At 50.5% G+C, this 26,269-nt stretch overlaps 1 protein-coding gene across 11 annotated transcripts in view; it reads left to right on the forward strand.

Moving 5' to 3' along the window:
- The window catches only part of LOC119956323 (meiosis inhibitor protein 1), a 536,433-nt gene that overhangs the window by 134,791 nt on the left and 375,373 nt on the right, over window positions 1–26,269 (forward strand). For all 11 annotated transcript variants that reach the window (XR_005458631.1, XM_038783445.1, XM_038783450.1 and 8 more), the window contains 2 exons: window positions 10,615–10,716; window positions 24,788–24,819. Coding sequence is in view for 10 of the 11 variants with exons in the window: in XM_038783445.1 (XP_038639373.1) it covers window positions 10,615–10,716; window positions 24,788–24,819 (134 nt within the window). In the remaining variant the exon portion in view is untranslated. The remainder of the gene's footprint in view (window positions 1–10,614; window positions 10,717–24,787; window positions 24,820–26,269) is intronic.

Below are 26,269 nucleotides of genomic sequence, written 5' to 3' on the forward strand. Positions count from 1 at the left end.
CGCCTGTTCGGGGAGGCTGATTTGGTAATTGAACCTGCGCTGCTGGCCTGCCTGAGTCTGCTTTAAAAGCCAGCTATTAAGCCCACTGTGCTAAATCAACCCCTGGTTGTAAATTTCATACCAGAAATAGAAGGTGAGCCAAGAGTGGGAGTTTGGAAAGCCTGAAAGGGTGGTGGAGGCAGAGGTCCTCATAACATTTAAGAAGTATTTAGATGTGCACTTACGATCCCAGGGCATACAAGGAGGTTATGATGGAACTGTATAACTGTTAGGCCACAGTTAGACATTGTGTGCAGATCTGGAATCCACATTACAGGAGGGATGTAATAGCACTGGAAAGTGTGCAGAGGAGATTTACCAGGATGTTGCCTGGGTTGGAGAGTTTTAGCGATGAAAAGAGATTGGATAGACTGGCGTTGCTTTCCTTGGAGTGGAGGAGACTAAGTGGCGACATGATTGAGATGGATTAAAATTATGAGGGGCATAGAGGAGTCAGGAAGAAACCTTTCCCCTTGGTGAAGGGATCAGTGACCAGGGAGCATAGATTTAAGGTAAGGGGCAGAAGGGTTAGAGGGAATGTGAGGGAGAACTTTTTCACCCAGAGGGTGGGAGGTTGGGACTCGCTGCAAAGTAGCTACAGAGATAGTGGGTGCGCTGGTTATAACTTTCTAAAATTACGTAGTTTCTAGTAGGGTCCTTTGAGGGGAGACAGCGGCTTGTGGTATTGCCACTGGACGAATAATCAAGAACGCAGGGTAATGCTCTGAGGATCTGGGTTCAAATCCCACCACACCAGATGGAAAAATTTGAATTCCATAACAAATCTGGAATGGAAAGTCTAATTATGACCATGAAATTGTCGAAAAAAACCAACTGGTTCACTAATATCCTTTAGGGAAGGAAATCTGCTGCCCTTACCCAGTCTGGCCTACATGTGACTCCAGATCCACAGCAATATAATTAATTCTTAACTGGCCCAGCAAACTACTCAGTTCAAGGGCTGGTTTAGCACACTGGGCTAAATAGCTGGCTTGTAATGCAGAACAAGGCAGCAGCACGGGTTTAATTCCCGTACCAGCCTCCCCGATCAGACGCCGGAATGTGGCGACTAGGGGCTTTTCAGAGTAACTTCATTGAAGCCTACTTGAAATGAAAATGAAATGAAAATCGCTTATTGTCACGAGTAGGCTTCAATGAAGTTACTGTGAAAAGCCCCTAGTCGCCACATTCCGGCGCCTGTCCGGGGAGGCTGGTACGGGAATCGAACCGTGCTGCTGGCCTGCTTGGTCTGCTTTAAAAGCCAGCGATTTAGCCTGGTGAGCTAAACCAGCTACTTATGACAATAAGCGATTATTATTATTATTAATTAGGGATAGAAAATAAATGTTGGCCCATCCAGCGACACTCAAATCCTGTGAATTAATTTTAAAAAGTTGGAAGCTAGCGGATATAACACTGCTATTCAAGAAAGGGTGGAGGTAAAAATAGGGAACTGCAAGCCAGTTAGCCGATTTACATCAGTCATTGAGAAAATGTTGGAATCCGTTATGACAATGTGCTTTGAAAATCACAAAAACAATATGATCAGACAAAGTCAACATAGTTTTATGAAAGGGAAATCATGTTTGACAAATTTATTAGAGTTTTTTGAGGATGTAACGAGTGCAATAGATAAAGGGGAGCAAGTAAATGTAGTAGACTTGGCTCTCTAAAAGGCAATCAGTAAGTTGCACACAAAAGATCAATAAACAAGTTAAGGCCTCATGGATTTGGGGGCATGGATGTGACATGGATGGAGGATTGGTTATCTGACAGGAAGCAGAGTGTCGGGTAAATGGGGCATTATCAAGTTGGCAGGCTCCAACTACTGGAATGCAGCAAGAGTAAGTGCTGGGGCCTCAGCTATTTACAATCTATAGTGTCTTAGGTGGAGAGACAGAAAGTAAGATAGAAAGTATGTTTGCGGATGAAGGTTGGTGGGAATGCAAGCTGTGAGAAGGACACATAGGCTGCAAAGAGATATAGACAGGTTAAGTGAGTGGGCAATAAATGATAGAGTGAGTATAATGTGCGGAAGTGTGAAGTTATTCATTTGGTTGTAAGAGTAGAAAAACAAAACAATTTTAAAGGCTTAGAATTTATAAATGTTGATGTTTAGGGGGACTTGGGGGTACTTATAGAAGCAACACAGAAAATTATCATTCAGATGCAGCGAGCAGTTAGGATGGTAAATGGCATGTTGACCTTTATTGTAAGGGAACTGAAGTATAAGAATAAGATAATCTTACTACTAATTATTGTGGTGAACGTATTGCTACTGCAATTCACCTCTGTATTGTACTGTATTATGTTGATGCCCCTGTGGGCTCCACCTGTGGCTCTGCCCCCTCGGCGGTGGTATATAAACCTGAAGCCTGTAGGCAGCACTCAGTACAGAGCAGTCGCAAGCAGGCACAGATCTAGCTTATTAAAAGCACTGTTCACTTCTGCTAACCGTCTCGTGTGAATTGATGGTCGCATCAATTTAATAAGCTAAGATACCGCAATGGAAGCCGCCCTCAAACCTGATCGACTGGAACTCGACCCACAGGCAGCTGAAGCCAAAGGAATCTTCTCACATTGGCTCCGCTGCTTTGAGGCCTCCCTCGCCTCCTCCTCCTTGCCCGCCGTCACCGAGGCACATAAGCTGAGTCTCCTCAACGCCCGGGTGAGCCACAGAATCTTTTTACTAATCGATGACGTGACCACGTACGCAGACTCGGTCGCGATCCTGAAAAGACATTATATGAGTGAACGAAGTGTTCACACGGCATCTCATCACCACACGTCGTCAACGTCCCGGGGAATTGCTGGAGGAATATCTACGCGACCTGAGGGTACTCGCTCGGAACAGTAACTACAATTTTAAAAAAATATGTAAATTTAGAGTACCCAATTAATTTTTTTCCAATTAAGGGCCAATTTAGCATGGCCAATCCACCAGGCATGCACATCATTGGGTTGTAGGGGTGAAACCCATGCAAACACGGGGAGAATGTGCAAATTCCACACGGACAGTGACCCAGAGCTGGGATCGAACCTGGGACCTCGGCAGCATGAGGCAGCAGGGCTGACACACTGTGCCACTGTGCTGCCCCAACTAACTACAATGACATCACTGCCTCGCAGCACATGGAACTCGCCATCCGGGACACCTATGTGGCTGGAGTCCGGTCCAGCTATGTCAGACAGCGCCTGCTTGAAAAGGGCGCCCTCGACCTAGAAGAGACGGTAAAACTATCCTTCCAGAGCCTAAATGCTTTCCCCTCTGACCACGCGATTTCCTCGTGGGCGCAGGAGGCGCAGCCATCACCCGACCCGAGGGTGTCCCAGGCCTGTGCCGCGCGGCTGCCCGCCCAACCCGGGGGGCCTCTTGCTATTTCTGCGGTCAGAACCAGCACCCCAGACAGCGTTGCCCAGTTGGGAACGCGACCTGCAGCGACTGCGGCAAGAAAGGTCATTTTGCCAAAGTCTGCTTGGCCCGACCCAAAGTTCCAAAATCGCAGGCCCGACTCACAGACCCACAGGCTCACAGACCCCGTAGCGTGGCTGTGTGCCAGCCAGTACCGCCTCCTTCTGACGTGTCATCCGCCTCGTGCTATCTGCTAGGGCCCCCATCTTCAGCCCAGCCCGCCATGTGTGACTCATAGGGGCCGCCATCTTGGCCGCCATCTTCAACGCTGCCCGACACGTGTGACCGACGGGGTCTGCCATCTTGGCCGCCAGCTTGGGACCACCTCGCTACCAACGACCACGCCGGCTACCCGCAGCTCGGCGCAGTTACTCTTGACCAGTCACGGCCCAAGCACCTCAAGAACTCCATGATGACCATCCGGGTCAATGGGCACGAATCGCCCTGTCTGTTTGACTCCGGGAGCACGGAGAGCTTCATCCATCCGGACATGGTAAGGCGCTGCTCCCTCTGGATTTCCCCCGCGTTCCAAACAATCTCCCATGCTTCTGGATCACATTCAGTGCAGATCCAGGGGTACTGCGTCATGAACCTCGCGATACAGGGTGCCGAGTATGCAAACTTTAAACTCTATGTCCTTCCCCATCTCTGCGTCCTCTCTTGTTAGGACTGGATTTCCAGTGCAACCTCAGAAGCCTGACCCTGAAGTTTGGCGGACCCCTACCTCTTCTCACCGTATGTAGCCTCGTGACCCTTAAGGTCGCCCCTCCCTTGCTCTTCGCGAACCTCACCTCCGACTGTAAACCCGTCGCCACCAGGAGCAGGCGGTACAGTGCCCAGGACAGGATTTTTATCAAGTCGGAGGTCCAGCGGCTCTTGAGGGATGGGATCATCGAGGCCAGTAATAGCCCCTGGAGAGCCCAAGTGGTGGTCGTCAGGACCGGGGAAAAGAACCGAATGGTTGTAGACTACAGTCAGACCATAAATCGGTACACACAACTTGATGCGTACCCTCTTCCCCGCATAGCGGATATGGTTAATTAGATTACACACTACCGGGTTTTCTCCAAGGTCGATCTAAAGTCTGCATACCACCAGCTTCCGATCCTCCCGGAAGACCGCAACTGCACTGCTTTTGAGGCAGATGGCCGCCTCTTCCACTTCCTCAGGGTCCCCTTCGGCGTCACCAATGGGGTCTTGGTCTTCCAAAGAACGATGGACTGAATGGTTGACCAGCACGGGCTGTGGGCCACGTTCCCGTACTTGGATAATGTCACCATCTGCGGCCATGATCAGCAGGACCATGATGCCAACCATTCAGAAGTTCCTCCAAACCGCCCAATCCCTTAATCTCACCTACAACAAGGAGAAATGCATTTTCGCACAACCCGACTAGCCATCATAGAACATAGAACATTACAGCGCAGTACAGGCCCTTCGGCCCACGATGTTGCGCCGTCCTGTCAAACCCCTCTAAAGTCCCTCTACACTATTCCCTTATTGTCCATCTGCCTATCCAATGACCATTTGAATGCGTTTAGTGTTGGCGAGTCCACTACTGTTGCAGGCAGGGCATTCCACGCCCTTACTACTCTCTGAGTAAAGAACCTACCTCTGACATCTGTCCTATATCTATCTCCCCTCAAGTTAAAGCTATGTCCCCTCATACTGGACATCACCATCCGAGGAAAAAGGCTCTCACTGTCCACCCTATCTAATCCTCTGATCATCTTGTATGCCTCAATTAAGTCACCTCTTAACCTTCTCTCTAACGAAAACAGCCTCAAGTCCTTCAGCCTTTCCTCATATGATTTTCCCTCCATTCCAGGCAACATTCTTGTAAATCTCCTCTGTACCCTTTCCAATGCTTCCACATCCTTCCTATAATGTGGCGACCATAACTGCACACAATGCTCCAAATGCGGCCACACCATAGTTTTGTACAACTGCAACATGACCTCATGGCTCTGAAACTCAATTCCTCTACCAATAAAAGCTAACACACCGTACGCCTTCTTAACAACCTTCTCAACCTGGGTGGCAACTTTCAGGGATCTATGTACATGGACACCGAGATCTCTCTGCTCGTCCACACTACCAAGAATCTTACCATTAGCCCAGTACTCTGCCTTTCTGTTATTCCTTCCAAAATGAATCACCTCACACTTTTCTGCATTAAACTCCATTTGCCACCTGTCAGCCCAGCTCTGCAGCTTATCTATGTCCCTCTGTAACTTGTAACATCCTTCTGCACTGTCCACAACTCCACCGACTTTAGTGTCATCTGCAAATTTACTCACCCATCCTTCTACGCCCTCCTCCAGGTCATTTATAAAAATGACAAACAGCAGCGGCCCCAAAACAGATCCTTGTGGCACACCACTAGTAACTGGACACCAGTCAGAGCATTTCCCATCAACCACCACTCTTTGTCTTCTATCAGCTAGCCAATTTCTGATCCAAACTGCTAAATCACCCTGAATCCCATGCCTCCGTATTTTCTGCAATAGCCTACCGTGGGGAACCTTATCAAACGCTTTACTGAAATCCATATACACCACATCAACTGCTTTACCCTCATCCACCTGTTTGGTCACCTTCTCGAAGAAAATGAGGTTTGTGAGGCACGACCTACCCTTCACAAAACCATGTTGACTATCTCTAATCAAATTATTCCTTTCCAGATGATTATACATCCTATCTCTTATAAACATTTCCAAGACTTTTCCCACAACAGAAATAAGGCTCACTGGCTTATAGTTACCGGGGTTATCTCTACTCCCCTTCTTGTACAAGGGGACAACATTTGCTATCCTCCAGTCCTCTGGCACTATTCCTGTAGACAAAGATGACTTAAAGATCAAAGCCAAAGGCTCAGCAATCTCCTCCCTAGCTTCCCAGAGAATCCTAGGATAAATCCCATCCGGCCCAGGGGACTTATCTATTTTCACACTTTCCAGAATCGCTAACACCTCCTCCTTATGAACCTCAAGCCCTTCTAGTCTAGTAGCCTGTATCTCAGTATTCTCCTCGACAACTTTGTCTTTTTCCTGTATGAATACTGACGAAAAATACTCATTTAGCACTTCTCCTATCTCCTCGGACTCTACCCACAACTTCCCACTACTGTCCTTGACTGGCCCTACTCTTACCTTAGTCATTCTTTTATTCCTGACATACCTATAGAAAGCTTTAGGGTTATCCTTGATCCTACCTGCCAAAGACTTCTCATGTCCTCGCTTGGCTCTTCTTAGCTCTCTCTTTAGAGCCTTCCTAGCTAACATAACTCTCAAGCGACCCAACTGAACCATCACGTCTCATCTTCACATAAGCCTCCTTCTTCCTCTTGACAAGTGATTCAACTGTTTTAGTAACCCATGGTTCCCTCACTCGACCACTTCCTCCCTGCCTAACAGGTACATACTTATCAAGGACACGCAGTAGCTGTTCCTTGAACATGCTCCACATTTCCATTGTATCCATCCCCTGCAGTTTTCCTCTCCAGGTGATGCATCCTAAGTCTTGCCTCATCGCATCATAATTGCCTTTTCCCCAGCAATAACTCTTGCCCTGCGGTTTATACCTATCCCTTTCCATCGCTAAAGTAAACGTAATCGAATTGTGGTCACTATCACCAAAATGCTCACCTACCTCCAAATCTAACACCTGTCCTGGTTCATTACCCAGTACCAAATCCAAAAAGGCCTCTTGTTGGCCTATCTACATACTGCATCAGGAAACCCTCCTGCACACATTGGACAAAAACGGATCCATCTAAAGTACTCGAACTAGTGTTTCCAGTCAATATTTGGAAAGTTAAAGTCCCCCATAACAACTACCCTGTTATTTTCGCTCCTATCCAGAATCATCTTTGCAATCCTTTCCTCTACATCTCTGGAACTTTTCGGAGGCCTATAGAAAAGCCCTAACAGGGTGACCTCTCCTTTCCTGTTTCTTAACTCAGCCCATACTACCTCAGTATTCGAGTCCTCATCAAATGTCCTCTCAGCCACCGTAATACTGTCCTTGACTAACAATGCCACCCCTCCCCCTCTCTTACCACCTTCCCTGAACTTACTGAAATATCTAAACCCCAGCACCTGCAACAACCATTCCTCGCCCTGCTCTATCCATGTCTCCGAAATGGCCACAACATCGAAGTCCCAGGTACTAACCCATGCCGCAAGCTCACCCACCTTATTCCGGATGCTCCTGGCATTGAAGTAGACGCACTCTAGACCACCTTCCTTCCTGCCGGTACACTCCTGCAACTTTGAAACCTTACTCATGACCTCGCTACTCTCAGCTTCTTGTGTACTGGAGCTACAATTCAGGTTCCCAATCCCCTGCTGAACTAGTTTAAACACTCCCGAAGTGCATTAGCAAACCTCCCCCCGAGGATATTAGTACCCCTCTGGTCCAGGTGTAGACCATCCCGTTTGTAGAGGTCCCACCTACCCCAGAATGAGCCCCAATTGTCCAGGAATCTGAAACCCTCCCTCCTGCACCATCCCTGCAGCCACATGTTCAACTGCTCTCTCTCCCTATTCCTCGACTCGCTAGCACGTGGCACGGGTAACAACCCAGAGATAATAACTCTGTTTGTTCTAGCTCTAAGTTTCCACCCTAGCTCCCTGAATTCCTGCCTTACATCCCTATCCCTTTTCCTACCTATGTCGTTGGTACCTATGTGGACCACGACTTGGGGCTGCTCCCCCTCCCCCTTAAGGATTCTGAAAACACGATCTGAGACATCGCGGACCCTGGCACCTGGGAGGCAACACACCAACCGCGAGTCTCTCTCGTTCCCACAGAATCTCCTATCTATCCCCCTAACTATGGAGTCTCCAATGAGTAATGTTCTACTCCTTTCCCCCCTTCCCTTCTGAGCAACAGGGACAAACTCTGTGCCAGAGACCTGTACCCCGTGGCTGACCCCTGGTAAGTCCCCCCCCCAACAGTATCCAAAGCGGTATACCTGTTACTAAGGGGAACAACCACAGGGGATCCCTGTACTGACTGCTTACCCCCAGCCCCTCTCACCATCACCCATCTATCTTTATTCTTTGGCGTAACTACCTCCCTGAAGCTTCTATCCGTGACCCCCTCTGCCTCCCGAATGATCCGAAGTTCATCCAGCTCCAGCTCCAGTTCCCTAACACAGTTTTTGAGGAGCTGGAGTTGGGTGCACTTCCCACAGATGAAATCAGGGACACTGACGGCGTCCCTCACCTCAAACATTCTGCAGGAGGAGCATTGTACTGCCTTCCCTGACATCACCTCTAGATTTAAAAAAAACAAGAAAAAGAAAGGAAGAGCTTACCTGATATTCCCTCAAACCCTGCTCCTGCTGAAAAGTAACTGTCACTTGACAACAGCCCCTCCACAAACCACCTTCAAATTAGGCTGACCGCACTGCACGTATGCAAATTTCCCCAGAACAGCCAATCAGTAGCTCTGCTCTGCTGCCCTCTGCTGGATGCTTGCCTTCACTCAAACTCCTCGGGTCTCCTTCGCAGGTACACCTTCAAATTAGGCTGACCGCACTGCATGTATGCAAATTTCCCCAGAACAGCCAATCAGTAGCTCTGCTCTGCTGCCCTCAGCTATGTCGTGGAAAATGGAGTCCTAGGGCCCGACATCGACCGCATGTGCCCTCTCCTGCAAATCTCCCTTCCCCACTGCCACAAGGCCCTGAAAAGATGCCTGTGGTTCTTCTCATATTATGCCCAGTGAGTCCCCAACTATGCGGACAAAGCCCGCCCACTTATCAAAGCCACCATCTTTCCCATGACAACTGAGGCCTGCCTGGCCTTAGCCGCATCAAGGCAGACATTACCAAGGCCGCGATACACGTGGTGGACGAGTCTAACACCTTCCAGGTGGAGATCGATGCGTCAGACGTCGCCCTGGCCACTACCCTTAACCAGGCAGGCAGGCCCGTGGCCTTCTTTTCCCGTACTCTCAACGCCTCCGAGATTCGACACTCTATCGAAAAGGAAGCTCAAGCCATTGTGGAAGCTGTGTGACATTGGAGGCACTACCTGGCCGGTAGGAGGTTCACCCTCGTCACCGACCAACGGTCGGTAGCCTTTATGTTTAACAACACACAGCGGGGCAAGATCAAGAATGATAAGGTCTTGAGGTGGAGAATCGAACTCTTCACCTATAATTACGATATCGTGTATCGTCCTGGGAAGCTCAATGAGCCCCCAGATGTCCTGTCCCGCGGCACATGTGCCAGCGCGCAAGATAACCGACTTCGGGCCATCCACAATGACCTCTGTCACCTGGGGGTCACCCGGCTTCTCCACTTCATCAAGGCTCGCAACCTGCCCTACTCCACCGAGGAGGTCAGGGCCATGACCAGGGACTGCCATGTCTACACGGAGTGCAAGCTGCACTTCTATCGGCCAGACAAGGCCCACCTGGTGAAGGCCTCCCGCCCCTTTGAGCGCCTCACCGTCGATTTCAAAGGGCCCCTTCCCTCTACTGACCACAATGTGTACTTTCTCAACGTCGTTGACGAGTACTCCCGTTTGTATAAGAATAAGATAATCTTACGACTAATTATACAATTTGGTGAGACCACACATGGAGTACTGTGTGCAGCTTTAATCTCCATGCCAGGTAAGAATGCACTTGATTTGGAGATGAAAGTTTACTGGATTGGACTGTGTGATGCGAGGGTTGTCTTATGAGGAAAGGCTGAGGAAATGGAGTCTATGTTCTATGGAGCTTAGAAGAAAGAGGGCTGATTTTGTCAAAGCATACAGATTCTGAAAGGTTTAACAGGAAGGTTGTTTCCCCTGGCTGGGGAATCTAGAACATGAGAACACAGTCACGGGAGGGGGGGGGGGGGGGGGGGGGGGGGGCGATTACGGATCTTTGCAATTCTTCAACTCAGAAGATTGCAGTTACTCCATAGTTTGGTATATTTAAGGCTGAGAGAGGCAGATGTTTGGTCTCTCATGGAACAAGGGATTTGTGGAAGTGTGGGGGAAGAAAACTGAAGCAGAAGATCAAGCATGATCAAATTGAATGGCAGACCAGGCTCAATGAGCCAAGTGATCTACTTCTGTTCCTATTTGTTATTATGTTCTTACTAAAAATAAACAAACCTTTGTTCTGAACACACCGTTGTTCTTTTCTCATAAATATAGGGCTCCTGAAACATCTCCTGCAGTTTAGACAGTTTGTGACTGTTATGATGGGTTCATTTGGGACTGAAGAAATTGTCCCTGAGGATGAAGCAATTTCTCAAGGTATGGTACCACAAAGCCTTTACATACAGGGTGGCTGGGGAAAATAACATGAACAATGACAGAAAAACTGTGCTACAGAACTATGATGTCTTTTGCATCAAAATATATATACTCTCCACCTTGCCCGAAAACCATGTGATCTTAAGGAAGTGGTGAAATAAGATGAACATCTTGAGGCCAGTTTATAGAGTAATTCTCTGCAACTGCCTTAATTGATTGAAACTAGTCTAGTAGGTCACATTGATTTCATGTCTTGTTGTACCTACCATTTTTACGATGTTAAATGCACCCCATTCAGAAACACGTCCAGCTCCCAATGGAAGAAATCCTGTGTTCGCCGCATGAGCCAGCAGCCTGTTCCATATTCCATATTCCTTGGGAAAAGCACCTCTTCAAATGCAGTCTAGTTCTGGCCTCTTATAATTTGAAATTGTGATCCTTAGTCCTCCCTGACCTTTAAGTGACAAAATATGTCCACATAAACAAAGTTTGTGCTTATTGTCCTGTACATTTGGTCAAATCATCTCTAAGTCTATAGAATAGAATCCCCACAGTGCAGATGGAGGCTATTGGCCCATCGATGTCTTCCCTGACCCACTGAAAGAGTACCCTATCAAGGCCCACGCCCCCACCCTATCCCTGTAGCCCAGTAACCACACCTAACCTTTTGGACACAAAGGGGAAATTTATCATGGCCAATTCACCTAATCTGCACATCTTCGGACTGTGGGAGGAAACCGGAGCACCCGGAGGGAACCCACGCAGACGCGGGGAGAACGCGCAAACTCAGTACAGTGACCCAAGGCTAGGATTGAACTCTGGTTCCTAGCACTGTGAGGCAGCAGGGCTAACTGCTGTGCTGCTCACTATGTTTCTCTAAAGTGTAGGGTTCCACTTATTTGAGCCTTTCTTGATAAATGAGGTGCTTAAAACTGGAAATTAATCTAATGGCCATTCTTGGCACTTTTTCCCAAGCCTCAGTATCACCCAGGAAGGACACCAAAAATAGACACAGCAGTCTACCTGAGGCCTAGTTATTGTTTTCTACAAAGACAGTATGGCATTCCTGTTGAAAATTCCATTACGAAGGAGAGGGCAAACTAAGATCTAGTTTTCCTAATAGCCTAAACAGTATGAGAATAATCTGTGATGATCCTTGGATAAAGAAAGGACATGGATGCAGTTTAAGACAAGGGGCGTCAATCCCGCCCCCGCCGTGTCCCGAATTCTCCGCCCCCCGAGATTCGGCGGGGCGGGAATTGCGCCGCGCCGGTTGGAGAGCCCCCCGCGGCGATTCTCCGGCCTGCGATGGGCTGAAGTCCCGCCGCTGACAGGCCTTTCCCGCCGGCGTGGTTTAAACCACCTATGGTACCGGCGGGGTTTGCGGCGCTGGTGGGCTCCGGGGTCCTGGGGGGGCGCGTGGCGATCTGGCCCCAGGTGGTGCCCCCATGGTGGCCTGGCCCGCGATCGTGGCCTACTGATCGGTGGGTGGGCCTGTGCCGTGGGGGCACTCTTTTTCTTCCGCCCCGGCCATGGCCTTCACCATGGCGGAGGCGGAAGAGACCCCCTCCCCTGCGCATGTGCCGGTATGACGTCAGCACCGCTGACGCACCGGCGCATGCGCGGACTTACGCCGGCCGGCAAAGTCCTTTCGGCTGCGGCTGACGTGGTGCCAAAGGCCGTTCACGCCAGCCGGCGGAGTGGAAACCACTCCAGCGCGGGCCTAGCCCCTAAAGGTGCGGAGAATTCCACTCTTGGCTCTCCACTCTGCAACTGGATCCTTGACTTTCTGACCAACAGACCACAGTCAGTAAGAATGAACACCAACACCTCCTCCACAATAGTCCTCAACACCGGTGCCCCGCAAGGCTGCGTACTTAGCCCCCTACTCTACTCCCTGTACACACACTACGGCATGGCAAAACTTGGTTCCAACTCCATCTACAAGTTTGCTGACGATACGACCATAGTGGGCCGGATCTCGAACAACGACGAGTCTGAATACAGGAGGGAGATAGAGAATAGGGGCAGCAGGGTAGCATGGTGGTTAGCATAAATGCTTCACAGCTCCAGGGTCCCAGGTTCGATTCCCGGCTGGGTCACTGTCTGTGTGGAGTCTGCACGTCCTCCCCCTGTGTGCGTGGGTTTCCTCCGGGTGCTCCGGTTTCCTCCCACAGTCCAAAGATGTGCGGGTTAGGTGGATTGGCCATGCTAAATTGCCCGTAGTGTCCTAATAAAAGTAAGGTTAAGGGGGAGGTTGTTGGGTTACGGGTATAGGGTGGATACGTGGGTTTGAGTAGGGTGATCATGGCTCGGCGCAACATTGAGGGCCGAAGGGCCTGTTCTGTGCTGTACTGTTCTATGTTCTATAACCTAGTGGAGTGGTGCAATGACAACAATCTCTCCCTTAATGCCAGCAAAACTAAAGAGCTGGTCATCGACTTCAGGAAGCATAGTACTGTACACACCCCTGTCAGCATCAACGGAGCTGAGGTAGAGATGGTGAGCAGCTTCAAATTCCTAGGGGTGCACATCACCAAAAATCTATCCTGGTCCACTCATGTCGACGCTATCACCAAGAAAGCACAACAGCGCCTTTACTTCCTCAGGAAACTAAGGAAATTTGGCATGTCCACATTAACCCTTACCAACTTTTACAGATGCACTATAGAGAGCATCCTCTCGGGCTGCATCACAGCCTGGTATGGCAACTGCTCGGCCCAGGACCGCAAGGAACTTCAGAGAGTCGTGAATACCGCCCAGTCCATCACACGAACCTGCCTCCCATCCATTGATTCCATCTACACCTCCCGCTGCCGGGGGAAAGCAGGCAGCATAATCAAGGATCCCTCCCACCCGGCTTACTCACTTTTCCAACTTCTTCCATCGGGCAGGAGATACAGAAGTCTGAGAACACGGACGAACAGACTCAAAAACAGCTTCTTCCCCACTGTCACCAGACTCCTAAACGACCCTTTTATGGACTGTCCTCATTAATACTACACCCTGTCTGCTTCATCCGATGCCAATGCTTATGTAGTTACATTGTATATATTGTGTAGCCCTATTATGTATTCTCATGTACTTTCTTGAATTCTGTTCAATTCCCTTTCTTCCAATGTACTGAATGATCTGTTGAGCTGCTTGCAGAAAAATACTTTTCACTGTACCTCGGTACACGTGACAATAAACAAATCCAATCCAATCCAATCCAATCCAATTCCGAACCTTTCACAGGTTCACACCACTCCGACAAGCCAGGACCTCCCGTCCCGCCGGGGAGGGGAGAATCCCGGCCAAGAAGTTTAAATTCTAATGCATTAGAGGATAGTGAGTGAGGTGATAAGTCTGCAAGGACCGGAGTTATTGATGAATGGGGATCATTGAGAGACTACGGATTGGTGTGGATTTTTAATTAGAAGAACAGAGTTCTTGGCAAGTACCAGTAATGCTGCAGTGCAGGCATTCCAAACACTTAATGGAGAAGAAAATGATGCTGAACAGAGGTGATAAAATGTTGAGAGTTGACTGAAGGCATGATTGTTGAGGGAGGTTTGAGCAGGTTTTTCAATATGAATAGTGGTTCATGGTAGCAAGGCAGAGGGGTTTAGGAAATGATGTGGAGATGCCGGTGTTGGACTGGGGTGGGCACAGTAAGAAATCTTACAACACCAGGTTAAAGTCCAACAAGTTTGGAAATGATAGCAGGGCTAATCCAACTAAAGGCTTCGCTAAAGTTGGAGGGAGGAAAACACAGGAAGCCAACATCACAAGAACAGAAGGTGACTGCACATGAGATTGGAGTCGCAAAGATTTGAGACTTGAGTTTTACCTCTTCCCTCCCACCTCCACCCTGACCATGGGGTATAAAATTAGGCATAGGAGCCATGGTAGTGGCACCATGCCTGTCACCTGTTTGTTCACTTGTGGTCAATTAATGGCTGACCACCTTACCACCACTAGGGTTTTTCTCTACCAGGGGAGCACCACGCCAATTGTCCAGGCTGTTCCGTGAAACCTGATTGGGCCAGGGGTGATGGGTGTTTGGGCACCCAAGGTATTCTCCCACCTCCCTGCATTTCTCCTACCCCTCCACCCTGTTATTCCTAGGCCTCCACCCCACCTCGCCAAAGTCTGTCAGCCTAGCCTGGGAAAGACCCTGACATAACCCCGGGTTCATTTGGCATCTTTTCTTCAGATTGGATGCCGCCCCATCTTTGGCCATTGTTCCCAGTGATGCTGCTGGGACAAAGGATTGCGACATTTGATTGGCCAGCAGCTCTTGGAGGCAGGATGTACTTTCTCATGGACACGGAATTCCCGCCTCAATCCAATAAAAATGGCCACGGAGTGAGCTAGCCAAGCGCAGCGTGGCCTGCACCCAATATTATATGAAGGAGAAGGATTACATCAAGAATAAAATACAATGGAGTAAGAGGGTCAGTTCGGCAAAGAGAATGATAAATGTGCAAATCTTGGTTTGGGATAGAACTAGGAGTTTGGGAAGATTGGCATGTAGGTAGTGGTGTTCAAGGCCAGTTGAAAATGGCACTGCTAACTCCCAGATTTTTTTCAGAATCTGCGAAGATTATATAGCAATGCAATGCACAGGCCAACTGACCATTAGAAGAATATTAACTACTTCTGGTTGCGGCTATGCGGAGCTAAGCCGCACGTTCGGCAGCTCCCGCCAGGAACTGACTTTTGGGCCCTTTTAAGGGCCCCCAGCAGTACTTGCTCGACGATTCCCAACATGGGAAGGTGTCTGCAGCGGATTCCCAGTGGTCTATGCTTTGGACCAGGAGTGGGGCCAGCAAAATAGCGGTGGCAGCGCCTAAGAAAAAGCCGGGTAAGAAAATCAAGATGGCGGCCGGCAGAGGCCTCAAGGAATGGAGGCAGTGAGTGCAGGAGCAGCAGGAGACTCTCCAGTGCTGTTTTCGGGAGCTAAAAGTGGAGCTGCTAGACTCGCTGAAGGCTAATACGGATGTGGTGATATAACCACTGTAGTGATGTGTATTTGCAGTAGGGAGATGTATGCCTGTACCTGTAATACATGTTCCTCCGGTAAGCCCCTGCCGGCTAGCTCCGCCCACAGGGAGCTTGTGTATAAATATGCGTGTGAGTCACTCAGAGCCTAGTCTACAGTTGCAGATGGAGGAATAGCATCGCACAACAATAAAGCCTCTATTGTACTTGTCTCTCGTCTTTGAGTATAATTGTTAGCGCCACAATTTATTGCTGTGTGATTTTCCGTTCACCATGGACATCAGAATCAAGCCTGACCGTCTGCAGCTGGATCCGCAGTCGCCTCAAACCAGAAAAGACTTTGTTCACTGGCTGGCAGTCTTCGAGGCCTACATCTCTTCAGCGGACCTTCCCATGACGGAGGCTCAGAAAAAGCAACTCCTGTACTCGAGACTTAGCTCCAGCGCCTTTCCGCTAATTCGAGATGCGACTGACTACACCACAGCTATGGAACTGCTCAAGGAGAAATATGCACAGTCGGCGAACACCCTGTTTGCGAGGCATCAACTCTCTACTCGCGTGCAACAGCCGGGTGAGTCGATTGAGGACTTCTGGAGGGCCCTTATACCTCTGGTACGAGACTGCGACTGCCGGGCCCTCACAGCCATGGAATACTCTGACTTACTCATGCGCGATGCCTTTGTTACAGGCATTGCATTGGACCCCATCCGGCAACGACTGCTGGAAGGGGCCTCTCTCCAGACCTCGCGGCCGCCGGGGCCCTGGCGCTTTCCATGACGGCCGCCTCCTGTAGTGCGCGATCTTACTCCACTAGCCACTCGGCCCACCCGTCCTACCCCTCGTGGACCCCGCAAACAGCCCCCCCAGCAGCCGCCCCCGCGCACTACACCTACGCTGCTCGCCGCATCGCGCTCCCTGGGGGTCCCCACTGTTACTTCTGCAGCCAGCAGAAGCACCCCCGCCAGCGCTGCCCGGCCCGCACCGCGACCTGCAAAGCTTGTGGCATGAAAGGCCATTTTGCAGCAGTGTGTCAGTCCCGGACGGTTGCCGCTATCGCGCCCCCGGTCCCCTCGCCTCAGCCGCTCGCTCAATGGGCCCCGTCGTCCGCTTCCCCCGACCCCACGTGCGATCAGTGGGTGCCGCCATTTTTCACCACCCCTGCCACGTGCGCTCTATGGGCGCCGCCATCTTCATCCTCCACCGCCATGTGCGTTCCATGAGCGCCGCCATTTTGTTCCAACCCCACAACGTGCGCTCCATGGGTACCGCCATTTTACCCACAGGTACTCCAGACGCCGGCATTTTGTCCTCCCCCGGAATGGGACACGGGTCACTACCGCTCCTCGCCGGACTCATCTGACCCGAACACCGATCGCCCGCTACTCGCCTCTGTTACGCTCGATCAGTCGCGTCCTCGCAACCTGGCACTCTCTTCCACATCGGTGCTGGTCAGCGGCCACGTGACCTCCTGCCTCATCGACTCCGGGAGCACCGAGAGCTTCGTCCACCCAGACACGGTAAGGCGCTATTCCCTTGCGGTCCATCCCGCCAACCAGCAGATGTCTCTCGCCTCCGGGTCCCACTCCGTCCCGATCCGGGGTTTCTGCCTGGTTAAACTTACTGTACATGGCGTGGAATTCGACCGTTTCCGTCTGTACATTATCCCCAACCTCTGCGCGTCACTCTTACTAGGCCTGGATTTCCAGTGCAATCTCCAGAGCCTCACCCTCAAATTCGGCGGACCCCTACCTCCCCTCACCGTTTGCGGCCTCGTGACCCTCAAAGTCGAGCCTCCCTCACTCTTTGCCAATTTGACCGCAGACTGCAAGCCCGTCGCCACCAGGAGCAGATGGTACAGCACCCAGGACAAGGCCTTCATCAGGTCCGAAGTCCAGCGGCTTCTTCGGGAGGGTATCATCAAGGCTAGCAACAGCCCTTGGAGAGCTCAGGTGGTAGTGGTTAAGACCGGGGAGAAGCACAGGATGGTCGTGGACTACAGCCAGACCATCAACCGGTACACGCAGTTCGACTCTTACCCCCTCTCCAGCATTTCTGATATGGTCAATCAAATTGCAAAGTACCGGGTCTTCTCTACTATTGACCTGAAATCAACCTACCACCAGCTCCCCATCCGTAAATCGGACCGTCCCTACACTGCCTTCGAGGCAGATGGTCGTCTGTACCAATTTCTTAGGGTTCCCTTCGGCGTCACGAATGGAATCTCGGTATTTCAACGAGAAATGGACCGAATGGTTGACCGGTACGGACTGCAGGCCATCTTCCCGTCCCTCGACAATGTCACCATCTGCGGCCATGACCAGCAGGACCATGATGGCAACCTTTCTAAATTCCTCCACACCGCGTCGCTCCTTAATCTCACGTACAACAAGGAGAAGTGCGTGTTCCGCACAGACCGCTTAGCCATCCTCGGCTACGTAGTCCAAAACGGACTACTGGGGCCCGATCCCGACCGCATGCGCCCCCCTCATGGAGCCCCCCCTCCCCCACTGCCCCAAGGCCCTCAAACGCTGTCTTGGGTTCTTCTTATTACGCCCAGTGGGTCCCACAATACGCGGACAAAGCCCACCCACTTATCCAGTGCACACATTTTCCCCTCTTGGCTGAGGCGCAACAGGCCTTCGCCCGTATTAGAGCAGACATAGCCAGGGCCGGGATGCACGCAGTAGACGAGACACTGCCTTTCCAAGTAGAAAGCGACGCTTCAGATGTCGCACTTGCCGCCACGCTGAATCAGGCAGGCAGAACTGTGGCATTCTTTTCACGCACCTTCCACGCCTCCGAAATTCGGCATTACTCTGTTGAAAAGGAGGCCCAGGCAATCGTTGAAGCGGTGCGGCACTGGAGGCATTACCTGGCCGGCAGGAGATTCTCTCTCCTCACTGACCAACGGTCGGTAGCCTTCATGTTCAACAACACGCAGCGGGGCAAGATCAAGAATGACAAAATCTTGCGATGGACAATCGAGCTCTCCACCTTCAACTACGAGATCTTGTATCGCCCCGGCAAGCTCCACGAGCCCCCAGACACCCTCTCCCGAGGTACATGTGCCAGCGTACAAGTGAACCAGCTCTGTGCCTTACACGAGAGCCTTTGCCATCTGGGGATCACTCGCTTGTACCATCTAATCAAAGCCTGCAATCTGCCCTACTCCGTCGAATAAGTACGGACAGTCACCAGAGACTGCCAGATCTGTGCCGAGTGCAAGCCGCACTTCTACCGTCCAGATCGTGCGGGCCTGGTGAAAGCGTACCGCCCCTTTGAACGCCTCAGCGTGGACTTCAAAGGGCCACTCCCCTCCACCGACCGCAACACCTACATCCTTAGTGTGGTCGATGAATTTTCTAGGTTCCCCTTCGCCATCCCATGCCCGGATATGACGGCTGCCACCGTCATCAAGGCCCTGGATTCCATTTTCGCCCTGTTCGGTTTCCCCGACTACATCCACAGTGAAAGTGGGTTCCTCGTTAATGAGCGATAAGCTGCGTCATTTCCTGCTCAGCAGAGGCATCGCCTCCAGCAGGACGACCAGCTACAACCCCCGGGGAAACAGGCAGGTAGAGAGGGAGAACGGGACGGTATGGAAGGCCGTCAAGCTGGCCCTACGGTCCAGGAACCTCCCAGCCACTCGCTGGCAGCAGGTCCTCCCTGACGCGCTCCATTCCATTCGGTCGCTACTGTGCACCGCAACTAACAGTACACCCCATGAACGTGTTTTTGCCTTACAGAAAAGACCCATTTATCCCGACTCTCTGTCTCCTCTTCGTCAGCCAGTCTTCTATCCAAGTGTAATGAACTCCAATTGGCTTTATTGGTTGGCCAATTGGAGTATGAGCTCCCTCATTGATAGCTCATTGAGGGGGCCCATATAAGCACCTGTGTAGGCTTTGTGAGCCAGTCTTAAGTTGACTGGACTGCTAGCCGTACTGTTTGGAGCTGCTCCTGTAATATCGTTATTGTAAATAAATATTGGTGTGGTGACGGAACTCCTGCCTCCCGTGGATTACTACACCAAGCTAATAAGTTACCTGATTCAAACTTCACCTTCTCCCAGCCCAGAGCTGTTTTCATCAGGAGGTCTTGCTCACACAGACAGCAACAAATCCTCTCAACATTGTCCCTTAAATATCCTTTTTCTCTTTCATCTACAATTCCATTGTCCTCAGCACTTCTTTGAACTCAACTTTTCCAAAATAAAAAATCTTTCCTGTCTTCCTTTCATCCCCACTTTTGGGTCAAATAAAATTTAATAACCTTCCCTTGTTCACTTAGGAACAGTTGCAAGTTGTAAAAGCTTTTTACTTCACTTTAAAATTCAACAGCTGATAAGCCGGGTCCCTAATCGAAATTCTTAATCTTTATGCAGGGCCGGCTCAAGGCACCGGCAACTCGGGCTGTCGCCCGGGGCGCCATGTGCTCGGGGGCGCCAGACTCGGGTCCCGCGCATGCGCAGTTGGGCCGGTGCCAACCAGCGCATGCGCGGTGGCCGCCCGCTCCCAGGGCGGCCCCCCGGCTCGGTCCGCCCCCCTGCTCAGTCCCCCCCGCCCCCCCTCGGGTCCGCCCCCCCGCCCCGCCCTCGGGTCCGCCCCCCCTTCGGGTCCGCCCCCCGCGTCCGCCCCCCCGCGTGTCCGCAAGCTGAACTTCGCCGCCCGAACAGGGCGGCCCCCCGGCTCGGTCCGCCCCCCCGCTCAGTCCCCCCCCCCCTCGGGTCCGCCCCCCCCTCGGGTCCTCCCCTCCTCGGCCTCGCCCCCCCTGCCCCCTCGGCCTCGCCCCCCCGCCCCCTCGGCCTCGCCCCCCCCGCCCCCTCGGCCTCGCCCCCCCCTGCCCCCTCGGCCTCGGCCCCCTCGGCCCCGCCCCCCCGCCTCGGCCCCCCCCCCCCCCCGCCCCCTCGGCCTCGGCCTCGGCCCCGCCCCCCCCCCCCCCCGGCCCCCCCCCCCCCAAGGGCGCCGAAGTTCAGCTTGCCCGGGGCGCCAGCAACCCTAGAGCCGGCGCTGTCTTTATGTATTTACTTAGAAAAACATTTGACCATAACTTCATTACAAATGCATGCATTTAATACCTATACTCCTTCTCATCTCAATTCTTCCGACAAACTGACACCATTTAACCTATTCCCAGCTTAATTAAATCATTTATACACATCCTTCTTTACAGAATAACACAATATCCCTCCCAAAATATATTTTTTAATCCATTCTCGCACAGTTGGATACAGAACTGGCTTGGGCACAGAAGACAGTGGGTATCACTAGAAGGGTGCTTTTCTGAATGGAAGGCTGTGACTAGCGGCATTCCACAGGGATCAGCTCTGGGGCCTTCGTTATTTGTGGTGTATATGAATGATTTGGAAGAAAATGTAGCTGATCTGATTAGTAAGTTTGCAGATGACACAAAAATTTGTGGATTTGGGGATGGTGAAGAGGATTGCCAGAGGATACAGCAGGATATAAACTGGTTGGAGTCTTAGGCGGAGAAATGGCAGATAGCATTTATTCCGGACAAGTGTGAGGTAATGCACTTTGGAAGGTCCATTGCATGTAGGAATTAGGCAATAAATGGTAGAACTCTTGCGAGTACTGACGGGCAGAGAGATCTGCATGTCCGCTTATCACTGAAAGTAGCAACATAGAACATCGAACAGTACAGCACAGAACAGGCCCTTCGGCCCTCGATGTTGTGCCGAGCAATGATCACCCTACTTAAACCCACGTAACCCGTATACCCGTAACCCAACAATACCCCCATTAACCTTACACTACGGGCAATTTAGCATGGCCAATCCACCTAACCCGCACATCTTTGGACTGTGGGAGGAAACCGGAGCACCCGGAGGAAACCCACGCACACACGGGGAGGACGTGCAGACTCCACACAGACAGTGACCCAGCCAGGAATCGAACCTGGGACCCTGGAGCTGTGGAGCATTGATGCTAACCACCATGCTACCGTGAGGTAGCGTGGATAAGGTGGTTAAGAAGGCTTAGGGCATGCTGGCCTTCATCGATCGGGGCATTGAATATAAGAATTGGCAAGTCATGTTGCAGCTGTGCAGGACCTTAGTTAGGCCTCATTTGCAACATAGTGTACAATTCTGGTCGCCACACTACCATAAGGATGTGGATGCTTTGGAGAGGGTACAGAAGCGGTTTACTGGGATGTTGCCTGGTATGGAGGGCATTAGATATGAGGAGAAGTTAGATAAACTCGGTCTGTTCTCACTGGAATAACGGAGGTTGAGAGGCGACCTGATAGAGGTCTACAAAATTATGAGTGGCATCGGCAGAGTGGATAGTCAGATGCTCTTTCTTAGGGTAGGAGAATCAAGTTCTAGGGGACTTAGAACAAAGAAAAGTACAGCATAGGAACAGGCCTTTCGGCCCTCCAAGCCTGCGCCGACCATGCTGCCCGTCTAAACTAAAATCTTCTACACTTCCGGGGTCCGTATCCCTCAATTCCCATCCTACTCATATATTTGTCAAGATGCCCCTTAAACGTCACTATCGTCCCTACTTCCACCACTTCCTCCGGCAGCGAGTTCCAGGCACCCACTACCCTCTGTGTAAAGAAACTTGCCTCATACATCTCCTCTAAACCTTGCCCCTCGCACCTTAAACCTATGCCCCTTAGTAAGTCATCCCTCTCATAGATATCATCATAGAATTTACAGTGCAGAAGGAGGCCATTCGGCCCATCGAGTCTGCACCGGCTCTTGGAAAGAGCACCCTGCCCAAGGTCAACACCTCCACCTTATCCCCATAACCCAGTAACCCCACCCAACACTAAGGACAATTTTGGACACTTAAGGGCAATTTATCATGGCCAACCCACCTAGCCTGCACATCTTAGGACTGTGGGAGGAAACCGGAGCACCCGGAGGAAACTCACGCACACACGGGGAGGATGTGCAGACTCCACACAGACAGTGACCCTGGAGCTGTGAAGCAATTGTGCTGCCCACAATCCGGGAAAAAGTCTCTGACTATCCACTCTGTCTATGCCCATCATTATTTCGTAGACCTCTATCAGGTCGCCCCTCAACCTCCTTCGTACCATTGGGAACAAACCAAGTTGACTTAGGTTTAAAGTGCGTGGGGAAAAGTTTAGAACAGATGTGCGAGGAAGTTTTTTACACAGAGAGGTAAATATATAGAACACGCTGCCTGGGGAGGTGGTAACATTTAAGGGGCATCTAGACAAATATATGAATAGGGTGGGATACGGACTCCATAAGTGCATACGGTTTTAGTTTAGGCAGGTACCATGGTCGGCACAAGCTTGGAGGAAGGGCCTGTTACTGTGCTGTGTTGTTCTTTGTTCTTAGATGTTGGCTCATATTTTTGTAGGAAAACCTGACCTTTTGCGTCTTTAAAAATGCACATCTGACCTGTGCCTGAGGTTCTGTCTTTCACAAAGGGGTCATGTGTGCAATGCATTTTGTGAGCCGCAGTGGAGTGCGTGAGGTGTGTAGGTGCAGTGTTGGGCCAGTTGGAGGATCTACCTTGGTTCTCCAATGCAGTCGTACAGTTCACACCATAATTGTTCCCTAAACATCACCCACTCACTCCCTACCCACCTCTTATGCTACCCCATGCCCCTCAGATCATCCATTATACTCTCCGCCACCTAATCACCCATGCCAACTCCATGCCTCTTCACCCCATGCCCTCTCAGATTGCCCATGTCACCTCCATATTCCCTAACTCACCTCCATGCCACCTATGCCCCACTCAGATCCCCATAACCCCTTCATATCCTTCACCATCTCCATGTATTTTCCATAGCCACTCACCCAGTATGAGCCATGTTTAGTCGTCAGGAGCCATGAAATTATTTTGAAATCATGGAAAAAATTAAGCCTGTAATAATATAATAAAACCTTGAATTGAACATTGTTATATGCTGGGATAAAAAATATTCCAGTACAAAAAAATTGTAATCCTTTAATTGCCTATTAGGTTTGTTATCAAACAAGAAACCATATCAAAGGTGTATTCTGTTATTACACCCTTTTAAAAGTTTCAGTTGTTCTTGAATCAATAGATCATTTGCTGAGCTGAAACCATGATAAGGTTTGGACACCAACCAAGTATTCATAATGGCTATATTTGTCAGAACAAGAACTTCCCAGTTACATTGACTGAAACTCTCAGAACAGAATGATGTCCGATTTCCATTTTGAGAGTGCTAGTTAGTTTACGGAGGTTTAAACAAAGTGCTGGTTTAGTTTAAACTTGCAAAAGTGTTTTTTAAAGAGCCTGAGCTGCCTGCCGATTTAAATCACAACACAAAACGTGACAGCAGAGTCCGACAAAACATATTTTAACACTTTTTAATGTATTATGACACTTTAGACAATTGAAACACCACTGTAATGTGATGACAATTACACAATGTTGGTCAACGTAAGAGTCAACTTAACTTTGCAGGATAGGTCCCTATGATGAATCACTATATTAAAAACACATCCACTTTACAATCCAGCATCTAACAGTGACATTTAAAAGTTTCTAAACATTTTACACACCTTTCAGAATGTTCCTGACTCCTCAGCAGGCTCATCCAGTGGTTATTGTTCACAAAATCCACCTCAGTGCATGAAAATAGTGTGCGGGTGGAGATACAATTTTTCTGTGGTCCTCTCAAGGGGACCCTGACCTTGGATAAGGCGTGTGTATGCATTTTGCACCCAAGGCCTTCATGACCTCCAAACGGCCACATGAAAATGGCGTGAAGAAGACACGGGAATTGTTTTTCAAGCGACCCGATTTGCACCCTCACCAGAAGATGAGTATCGGCCCGAGAAGTGAATTAATGTATTTCATACAGGACACTTTCAATGGTTAGAAGGGATTTTATGTAGTAAATCTGGTTCAGACTTTACACCAGAGCTCAGAAGTTAGCCTCGTGCCTAAATATAGAATTAGAGCAGCGACACTCTAGTCACAACGAATGTAGTAAAATAATTAAAGTCAACATTCCTTTAAATCTGAGTGAGATAGGTCTTTGATTGGTATAAACAAAATCAATTTATTGAGTAAGTCATTATTAAGGACCTTCTGTTTTTTAGGTGGAAATTCGCTACTGTTACTGTTAAAAAAGGTAAGAGTCTTGAGTCGTGGAATCCAAATTCTCTACGGTTGTAGATGTGTATATTCTGTAGTCCAGATCCGTGTTTTGCCTGTATAGTTCTTCAATCAGATGTAAATGATTTATTTTCAAACAATAAATAATTAGGTCAAAGTAGTTAATCCTTTTGTGTGAATATAATTGCAGGGCTGTAAAATGAACTAAAACCTGCACCAGTGTCCCCCTAAGGTATAAGATTTGACTGGAAACAGAATAACATTTACCCATCACCCTCAAAGATAAAAAAAAATCCAAATGTGTTGCATAATCTCCTTGGATTCAATTTTATAATTACTTCCAACTTTCCAGTATGTCATATAGACAGAACATACAGTGCAGAAGGAGGCCATTCGGCCCATCAAGTCTGCACCGACCCACTTAAGCCCTTATTTCCACCCTATCCCCGTAACTCAATAACCCCTCCTAAACTTTTTGGTCACTAAGGGCAATTTATCATGGACAATCCATCTAACCTGCACGTCTTTGGACTGTGGGAGGAAACTGGAGCACCTGGAGGAAACCCACACAGACACGGGGAGAACGTGCAGACTCTGCATAGACAGTGACCCAGTGGGGAATCGAACCTGGGACCCTGGCGCTGTGAAGCCACAGTGCTATCCACTTGTGCTACCGTGCTGCCCAAATATGAAGGGCGCGATTCTCCGCTGCCCACGACAGGTCGGAGAACAGCGGGAGGGCCTTCCCGACATTTTCCCGCCCTCCCGCTATTCTCCCCCCCCCCCCCCACGGCCGCCCCACGACATGAACCGCTGCTCGCCGTTTTTTACGGCGAACAGCGATTCTCCCCAGGCCGATGGGCCGAGTTCCCAGGCCTTTACGGCCGTTTTCACGAACGCAAACACACCTGCTCTCACCGTTCATGAAAACGGCCGCAAAGTGCCGTCCCGAACAACCATGGTACCGATTGGCACGGTCGCACCCCGGCCGTGCCAAGGGTGGCAAGGGCCTGCGATCAGTGGGCACCGATCGCGGGCAGCGGGTCCGATACCCGTGCACTGTTTGTTCCTCCGCCGCCCCGCAGGATCAGTCCGCGGGGCGGCTGAGGGGCATGACGGCCCACGCATGCGCGGGTTTGACGCATATGCGTGATGACGTCATCCGCGCATGCACGGGTTGGGGCCGTTCAACCCGCGCATGCGCGGCTGACATTGTGCGCGTCAGCCGCCGTGACGCTTAGCACGCGGGCTTAGCGACGGTCGCTAAGCCCGCGATGCCGTGCTTCACGGTGCCGCGCTGCTAGCCCCGACCGGGGGGGGAGAATCGGGTCCCGGGAGGGGGCGCGGAGGCTGCCGTGAAACACGGCCAGTTTCACGGCAGCCTTTACGACTCGCCGCATTTCCGGAGAATCGCGTCCGAAGTGTTTGAAGTTCTTGATTAACTTACAGTCTCCTGTATATATATA

Source organism: Scyliorhinus canicula, chromosome 23 (assembly GCF_902713615.1).
Source record: "Scyliorhinus canicula chromosome 23, sScyCan1.1, whole genome shotgun sequence".
NCBI lineage: Eukaryota > Metazoa > Chordata > Chondrichthyes > Carcharhiniformes > Scyliorhinidae > Scyliorhinus > Scyliorhinus canicula.